The 8,886-nt window shown below is 39.3% G+C and overlaps 1 protein-coding gene across 3 annotated transcripts in view; it reads right to left on the bottom strand.

The window, feature by feature from the left end:
* The window catches only part of nek10 (NIMA-related kinase 10), a 20,836-nt gene that overhangs the window by 6,462 nt on the left and 5,488 nt on the right, over positions 1–8,886 (bottom strand). For 2 of the 3 annotated variants that reach the window (XM_005751486.1, XM_005751488.1), the window contains exons 10-32: positions 8,464–8,543; positions 8,304–8,390; positions 7,874–8,098; positions 7,349–7,488; positions 6,355–6,416; positions 6,116–6,187; positions 5,966–6,030; positions 5,696–5,798; positions 5,425–5,553; positions 5,175–5,312; positions 5,040–5,085; positions 4,600–4,721; positions 3,771–3,873; positions 3,617–3,692; positions 3,084–3,213; positions 2,917–2,987; positions 2,326–2,533; positions 2,086–2,176; positions 1,938–2,006; positions 1,590–1,635; positions 1,382–1,419; positions 1,161–1,261; positions 871–981 (exon numbers count right to left, since the gene is read on the bottom strand). In XM_005751486.1, coding sequence (XP_005751543.1) covers positions 871–981; positions 1,161–1,261; positions 1,382–1,419; positions 1,590–1,635; positions 1,938–2,006; positions 2,086–2,176; positions 2,326–2,533; positions 2,917–2,987; positions 3,084–3,213; positions 3,617–3,692; positions 3,771–3,873; positions 4,600–4,721; positions 5,040–5,085; positions 5,175–5,312; positions 5,425–5,553; positions 5,696–5,798; positions 5,966–6,030; positions 6,116–6,187; positions 6,355–6,416; positions 7,349–7,488; positions 7,874–8,098; positions 8,304–8,390; positions 8,464–8,543 — 2,313 coding nt within the window. The remainder of the gene's footprint in view (positions 1–870; positions 982–1,160; positions 1,262–1,381; positions 1,420–1,589; positions 1,636–1,937; positions 2,007–2,085; positions 2,177–2,325; positions 2,534–2,916; positions 2,988–3,083; positions 3,214–3,616; positions 3,693–3,770; positions 3,874–4,599; positions 4,722–5,039; positions 5,086–5,174; positions 5,313–5,424; positions 5,554–5,695; positions 5,799–5,965; positions 6,031–6,115; positions 6,188–6,354; positions 6,417–7,348; positions 7,489–7,873; positions 8,099–8,303; positions 8,391–8,463; positions 8,544–8,886) is intronic. The other variant, XM_005751487.1, reaches the window with a different exon arrangement.

Below are 8,886 nucleotides of genomic sequence, written 5' to 3'. Positions count from 1 at the left end.
ACTACCCGAGTAGCAGTACCACTGGATTAAGCGTATGGCAAATTGGAAATGGGGAAGGGATTGCCTTGGAACCTCAACCTACATGTTTCAAAAGGTGAAACATTTCCTTTAAAGGTGAATGTTCTCAACTTCTGTTTTGCATCATACAGACAACTCTCTCACTTCCATTCAAACTATTAGCAATAGGCGACTGACCAAAGCAATCACAAAGGTTTTTGCCAACCAGTTGGGGAATACAGATTTTTCCCTAGCGACATGTGGTTGCCAGAGGGTTATTGACTGGTCTCTAGGCCTGCAAAACTAGGGCCTTATTCATTTGATCTAACATTGTCACCAAGATCACACCACATGTTCAAAATGACAGCAAAGTTAGCATCACATGTTTTGTGGCCACATGTCTGGAAAACAGTTTCACAGTTATGAAAACAAGATAGCTGTTACAAAGCCATTATTGTGCCACATTATGTTTCACAATGACTCATTGTTTTGCTATGTGTTATTAATGCAGCATGCCCCTCTCCCTCATAGGGCTGCGTTTTGCCTTTTCCCTAAAAACTCAGGCTGTGCATCAGGCTGTGGTCTGCTTACGATGCTTGGCTTTATTTTGAACTAGCTTTCAATCTGAAGCCTGCAGTTTTTCTTTAGTCCAATAAATATCTGATGTTTCCAAAGTTAGTGAATTGTGCTTATTCACATTCTGATCACAGAAATGTCAAAATGATCATGATTATGATTGCTGAGCAGTCCTACATTATGAAGGAAAATTATAAAGTACAATCACTGAATACAAATTCTGTCTGACCATATTTTCCAAGTTCCCTGCATTTTAACTTCAAGTGCAGTTCTGAATTATGAGTTGACAGTTCAAACCTTGCTGAGCTCCACTTTCAGGTTGTACGGATCGCTGCCAAATTGGAAGAGAGACTTTTTAAATCTTTCAACAAGGCGCCGTTTAATGTGGTGGTGTGGAGCTGGTGGAAGCTGGAAATTAAATAAATGCAGGTTATTACCAACAAATACAAATCTAACCACTGCTGACAAAATATTCCTCATGGGTTGATCTCAGCTGGACCAAATAGTCCAACTGATAGAGTGTTTCTGTGACTGCATTTATAATTTTTGAATCAAGAGATTCAGCAAACATTTCTTTATGCCTTTACTTGAGTGATGAAGATGATTTTGTGCAGCTGCACCAGAAGCCTCTGAATTGGATCATCAATCTGGCGAAGCTTCTTCTGGGAGACGCAGATTCCTGCTGACACTGAGGTTAGAGCAAAACCAACAAACTGACTGATGAGTGCTAAAGAAAGCCATGTAGGCTCATTTGAAAGGGTTTCTGTAGTCTGAGAGGTCAAGCAGTGCCATAAAGTCAAAAAATTACCCGGTCTTGGTTTCACCTTTGCAGCTGCAAAATCCCCACTGGGAAAAACAGCAAATCACAAAAGTGATTCAGTTTGCTTGTGTTTACCAACAAACATTTACACGTTCTTCAAGTTCAAAGGATGAGCTCAAGACTGCTACCACATACATTAAGCCCAGAGCTTACATAAATCATACAGCTGGAAATGTGTTCAATGTGTTAAACTTACCTGACTAAAATATGATCAGGGGTAGCACAGGCAGCTGACTTTGAGCCTTTGATTAAAGATAAATAGTAAAACAAATGGGGTTTGGGGTATAATTAGTGAGCAAAATCCACGACAACCAACAGAAAAATCTAAAGCAGTGAGAAGAAATGAGAAAATAAATGTTTATAAATGAAAAAAGGCTTTGAATCCCTAAATGGCACCACAACAACTAACAGTAGTGAGGCATCATCAGGTAAAGTAAACGTGCCTGTGAATATTTGGATGTATGAAAAACACAAAAAAAAGTCTCTTTGAAGTAGGTAATAAAAATGTGATCATGTGCATTATCACAGCTTTGACACCACTAACCGTAGTGTTTCCCTGTAGAGTTGGTGGTAGTGTCTGTGCCTGTTTCAATATCTTCATCAGGGCCGTCATCTAAGCACACACGCACAACATGTTAGCATTGTGTCTTCACACCTTTCACAGTCTGAGCAGTATAAAGATACCCAGATACCCTGAGCGAGTCTCTGCTCTCTGCTGTGGTTTGAGCTGCAGGCTGTAGAGGAGCATGAAGGTGCATATTCAGTCTTCATCATGGGTGTTTCCTGTAAAATATGAAGCACCATTTTAAATCTCTGCAGGCTAATAATATATTTATTTATAAGCACTACAGCACAGTACAAACGTTCATGAGTCTGTATTTAACATTTATAAAGTGAAGAGTCTTTTTCTGATTTCAAAGAACTGAATTCACCTGTGACATGTTTGAGTAAGAGCAGGTCACCCTAATTTTATCTCTTTCTAGGAAAAACCTCTGTGCTCGTTTCCTGTCTCGCTCTGCTTTTCTTTCCAGTGAATTCTGGGAAGTGTAGAGTCCATCCATCAGCTTCATCATGAGGTCAGAGATCCTGGAACTCACAGCTATAATGTCCGGTCTCAGATCTGGATCTGGATTTAAACACCTGACAGGACATCACATCACAAAGTAAAGTGCTGAATAAATTTATTAAATAATTGATTGTTCTGTTATTTCTTCTTTTATTTCTTATTTTTCCACATGGATAATACATGTAAACACTAATACATTTAAATAAATTGTAACTGTTGTGGTGCTGGACTTCCTACCAGGGCTAATCCTGAGACCTCGTCCTTAGTGAATGCTTTTAAGTTAAACATGCATCAGTTAAGAAAATCTAGTAGAAACAATAGAGGAACCAGAAAGCAAAAAATTGAGATGCTGTGTAAAATCTAAATAAAAAGAAAATCCTCAAACACGGATTCCAGAAGCTAATGACTGAATCAATGAAGCCAGATTGATTGTATTCTGTATACAGTCTATGCTCACCATTTGATCATGTCGATGACTCTCTCTGAAAAAGTACCTTCTTCAATTGGCTCATAATCGGCCTCCACAATCTGCCAGCAGAGAATTAGAGTGATCAGTGACTGACAGTAGAAAGTAAATATATGAAGTTAGGCATAAAATGTGAGTCTTGTGTGTCTCCATGCTACCTTGCTGGCCAGTGACAGCATGTTACTGCTGTAGAATGGAGGCTGTAAAGTGGCCATCTGGTAGAGGATGCAACCTAAAGCCCAGATGTCAGCTTTCTCTCCATACGGCTCGTTTTTCACTATCTCTGGGCTAAAAACACATCACCACACTGAAAATCTTGAGTCATGAGGACCATTCATGCAATAAATCTCTGAATGAAGCCACAAAATCTGACGATGATCACAGAAGATTAGAAGGACCCCACAATTTGACAAGGAAAAAGAAAGTGTATGTGAATCTGACAGCATTATAGGAATATAATCACACAGCAATGGATTCTAAACTCTAAAACTCAAGTTTAGGCCTCGACTTTTTACCTGAAGCCAAATTGAGGCTTAATTCTAATGACAGCCATCGTATTTAAAACCTCTAATTGGAGGAGAGTTCCCACAGTTGTTTATGTGAGCAGATTTCTGTTCCCTCAGCTCGATTAACACAAAACAAGTGTAATAAAAGACAAAAACAGCTGAACGTTTGGACTTAACTTCCTCACCAGGAGTAAAGGATGGTGCCAACCACTGATGTGAGCTTGCTGTTCTCCTCCTTCTGCTTAGCTAGGCCAAAGTCAGCTTCAGGTAGAGGAAAGACAAGAGTTAAACTTTTCATATGACGGGATGTTCTGTGGGGAAACCTAACTGCACACTCACTGATGGTGACTTTATCTTTCTCCCCTAGCATGATGTTGTTTGGCGTCAGGTCACGATGGACTATCCTCTTCTCCTTATGCAGGTACCTCAATGCCAGAGACATCTGAAGGAACATGGAGAAATTATGTTCATTTCAATGCTAGAAGTGCTTTAGGAGTTGTGGCTCATCCATGTGTGTCTTATTTGCTGAGTGAAAATTATTGCTATTCATTTTGGCTATTATCAAAAACAATCAAAAACCAGTTTGGCAGCCAGGGTTTCTGTTCCTTTGAGTTTTGAATGAATATGTGAGTTTGGGTTTTTGCTTTGGTGTTTAAAGTTATGATTTTTATGTTTTGCGGGGTTATTTTTATTTTACACTCTAATATTTTGTTGTACCTAGGCTCTAGTTGCTGTTTCTTGCATTTTAGTCCCCTTGGGTGTTTCTTTTCATCCTTCTATGTTCCCTAGGAGTTAGTTCATCTATGTTGAGTTTTTTCTTTTCCTTTATTCATGTTTTCCCCTTTCAGTAATGGTCCATTATTCACTTCCTGTTTAATCCCATGTCCTCTTCTGTCTTCACTGGAGTTTTACTTCATCCCTTGTGACTGTGTTGATTGTGTATGGCTGAGTCTAATTTTCATTAGCTCTCAATTTCTAGGTTTCAGTTTAATTGTGTTTTCTATTAAGTTTGTTCTTAACCACAAAAAGGTAATGGTAAATGGCAAATGGCCTGTGTATAGCGCTTTACTCTGTGGACCCTGTGGGAAGTGTCAAATTAGTCAGGCGGTAGACAATCAGACTTCATGCAGTACAAGCAGTTTACAAAGCACTTACTAGCATTTGTTACCTGTATGAATATATTCCAAAGTCTGTCTTCGGTGAACTGCTGCTGTTTTTCCTTCAGAGAGTTAAAATGTTCAGCCAGTGGTACTCCCTCAATCAGTTCCATCACAATGTACAGCTTGTCACCTAAAATGGACATTATGATAAGTGTGTTTGGCCTTTTGCTGTTTTTTTCTTCTTTAAAGGGGACTTATTATATGCTCTTCCTTAATTTCCTTCAGATTCTTGCCATTATACCTTTGGATGTTCATGTTAAACATGACTACAGTTACAGATAATGAACCCAGTAAGTAAGTAATCCCTGTGAGTTTTTGGCTCACAGGGATTACAGGGATTATGAATCAGGAAAATATCCTTTAGTAGAGCCTGAGAATAACAATATGGACCTCAAGACAATCAAATAGACTCCCTGTAATTTTCAGTTTCAGAGTTCATTATGCTCACCTTCCAGAAAAGTCCTGTAATATTTAACAATGTTCGGGTGTGTCATCTAGAGATAAATAAGCAACACATTAACTTCCAACATGTAATCATACTGTCCAAATACAGTTCACTTGTGATTTGTATTGAGCCAAGTGCCTGTTCTTTGATGATTGTGAGCTCTGAGATGATTTTCTCCACATTACTGTCTCTGGACTTCTTGTCTTTGCCAAATGCAGGGTTGTGTAGATTCACCTCCTTCAACGCTAGGATGTTCTGGCCGCTCTGTTTTTGGACCTGTCATCAAACCAATAAATTTGAAGTAAATTTAAAAAGAAAAGATGCAAAACATCACAACCAACTCCAAATTTGGTCACTCTTGATTGTGTTTCCTGTTACTGATGTTTACCTTAAAGACACTTCCAAAGGCCCCGGTGCCCAGATGGTCCAACACAGAGTAGCCACTGATCACTCTGAGAGGAGGTCGGTTCTGGTCCACTGTCTCAATGCCTTCTCTCAGATTGTCCAGTTCCTCTTTCTGCATTGAAAACACAAAAACTTTGTTTGTTTGTCAGTTTACCTCATTTATTTTACCCCACGGCAGTCAATGTTTTTCCTTTTTTCCCCAACTCCAAAACAGCTGAATAAACAAATAAACTCATTTAGAAGCTATTTCTTACAGTGTAGAGTGAAACTTTGGTTTGCAGGCCCTCATAGGCAGCGAGGTCCCGCACATAATGTCCAACATCAATAAACAGCTCAAAGAGGTCTGTGGGAAAGAGTCTGTAATGGATAAAAGATCACAAAACGGCAGTGGAAAGCAATAATGAGACTTCTTTCCCTGGCAGTGTTCCAACAGTAGCTCATTTTAAAACAATTCATCCACTTCATGAACTTAATGTTAGACAGTTTCTGTTATATTTTAAAACTTTTTAATGCCGTTTCATCACCTCTTAAACAGATGTCTATTTCTTTCCACACTAAAGAGAAATCGGAGCGCCCGGAATGCATAGCACTGCCAGTACACAAACAGATATGTTATTTCCTATAATTAGAACATTTAGATTATTATGCAATTTGTTATATATAATAGCATATACCTGTAAAGAAGTGATTGTTTGTCCAGAGTCACATGGTATAATCAACTTTGCAATTATATAGATGCCATTTTCCTAAGAAAAGAAGGTCAAATGTAACTAACGCAAAAACATATACATGTGTTTTTATTTTTATTTATTATAGCTCATGCTTTTACATATTTCTCTCTGGTAATAGGATCAAGAGTAAAAGCACTCTCATTTGATTAATACGTGCTCTTCCACTAAGAACCCTTCTTTACCTGAACAATGTGGTGAGCAGATGTGTCATCTAGACTCATCTCAGTCAGAGCTGTACAGCAGGCTGAAAGGGGGATTAAAGGGATAGAATTTAATTTAAGAACTCATATACACAATCACAGAGTCCTAAATAGTCTGGATTACAGCTGTAAATATTTATATGACTCTCTAAAAAACCAAAAGGCCAGAAGGAAACACTGTGTTTGAAATGTAAATCTTAAGCTTTCCCTATTGATACTTCTCGGGGCATGCATGTTTGGAGTGAGCAAGAACGAGTTCTGCTTTATGTTAGAGTCATCAGACGTTTGAAAACAGGAAATTTACAACCACTTCCTGTGCAATTACAGACAGGGTTAGTCAACTCTCTGCAGTCGTCATTGTCTCATGTCAGGAAAAAACTGTTTACATCCTCAGTAACTGATAAGACTGGGGTAGCATTTTCTTTTTGTGCAGTAGGGACAAAAAAATGCTTTATCATAAACTCTCTGAGACAGAGGTGGAATAAATGTCCGCTTCTGTCCCTACGCAGACCTAGGGACAGGGATCATTGGAACGTATCGTAACTATATGTAAATTCCTAACCATCACAAAGGTACAAATATGTTCCCAAGCAGTAAAAGTTTCATATTTCCACCGTTTCTTCCAGATTTTAAGATGTATTATTAGTAGATGACCTGTGTTTTTACCCCAAGCGTGTTCTTGGTTTGAACTTTCCCACAGGCTTTGTTCTCCATGTGACTGATTTTATAATAGAAGTCTTTCACTTATAAAACCTGTTTTTCTCCAATTTCCACTAATGAGTACTTTATAAGTTTATAAATTAATATCATTAAAAATAAATAAATATATAATATTCTCACACAGAAAAGCTGGTGGGTACTTTGGTGGATTCAAACCCAGGACTTTCTTACTGTGGTACTAACCACTGCTCCACCATGCCACTGAGCAACACAGTACCCAGAAATAAATTGTGTGATATGCAGCGTATACCCTGACCTGACTGGAGCGCGATCGTGTTGTCCACCACCTCCTGAGGGCTGAGCTCCTCCCTCATGTGCTCTCTCTGGATGCGACCGGCTGCGTTGGCACTGGAGAGCGCCTCAATGGACGAGCGGTCGGTGATGTACCGCCTGTCACTGTGTGAATGATTTTGTGCCTTATTTTTTGGCACTGTGACTGTTTTAAGCCTGAGAACAAAGCTGTTTAATGCTGTTCAGTCAGCTAAAGTTACAACCTCCATCATTAGCTATGAAATATTGGATGAGATTATGTTGCAGACAAACGGAAAGCATTGTTTTTCTAACCAGCAAAGATGTGAAAGGATAAAAAAAGGATAGAAAAATATATGAGGTAATAAACTCCAGACAGATTCATCAGCAATATTTGCTGATCTGTCCCTTCAAAGACAAGGATCACACTGAAAACTAGTGAAAACAACTTACAGACTATAAATGTTCAAACTGAGAGCTAACTGTTGTAATCTAAACTTTAAATACATTGTACTCGCTCATTTTCACGAACCTGTGGAGCAGCCGGAGGAGCTGCTGCACGCCACCCCAGCTTCTGATCTCCACCCTGATGTCGGGGTCCTCGCAGAGCTGGACCAGCACCCAGGTGACACTCCATAGCAGTTTCAGGTGCTTGCCATGCAACAGACTCAGCAGTACTGGCAGACCGTCCAGCTCCCTCACCTGAGCCCTCACGAGCTGAACCGGGCAGAGCAGCCTCAACAGCTCCGCACTCATTCTGGACGAAGTTTAACCCCAATATTATTTATGTTAAGTGAATATAACTTGATACTTGCAGAGATAATATACACTATTATTCTTTACAGCTCTATTTTATTTGTCTGTCTATGTTTCTGTCCAGATTTTATGACTGTATATCAGCACTAATGGGTGAAAAAACCTTTTCCATAAATTAGAATAACAACTTAGTAGTGCTTTCTTACCTCTTTGACAGGAGGTCGTATTCCTGAAGTATTACAAGGAGGCTCTCCACTATCAGTAGCTTCCCAATCTCCTCTTTAAATTCTATGCTGCAGAGAAGAAAATCTTGTAACAGATGAAATCGTCCTTGTATGTATAGTCTTCGGTGCAACATTTACTTACCTCTCAGCCAAAGTGGTGAGTGCTAGCAGGGCTCCCAGTAGCACACTGCTATCAGTTGTCGAGAGGAGTTTTGCCATAGTCTACCACAGTCAGAGTTGGTATTCATTTACAAAAGGAAATAGAAATAAAGAGATGGCAAAGTGTCATCAATCCTCATTAGTACTTTCCCAAATGACAAAGCATTGGGCAAAAAAATTAAGAAAAACCACACTGGTAAATCTATGCTTCTTCCCTCACCTACAGCCTTGATCTGTGGGTAGTGACTAAAAAAAATATCGGATCGCAGATACAAGCAATAGGAATTAGCTTCCGGTGAAGGATGTCTGGACTCAAGAGATATATTTAAGAGCTCAGCCATTCAGGGGGGACTCAGAATGCAGCCTCTACTCCTCCACATTGAAAAGAACCAGTTGAGGTGGTGGG

The sequence above is a fragment of the Pundamilia nyererei genome, unplaced genomic scaffold, assembly GCF_000239375.1.
Source record: "Pundamilia nyererei isolate P.nyererei 1_Seehausen unplaced genomic scaffold, PunNye1.0 scaffold00313, whole genome shotgun sequence".
Taxonomy (NCBI): domain Eukaryota; kingdom Metazoa; phylum Chordata; class Actinopteri; order Cichliformes; family Cichlidae; genus Pundamilia; species Pundamilia nyererei.
This window is presented reverse-complemented; position numbering and strand designations above follow the sequence as displayed.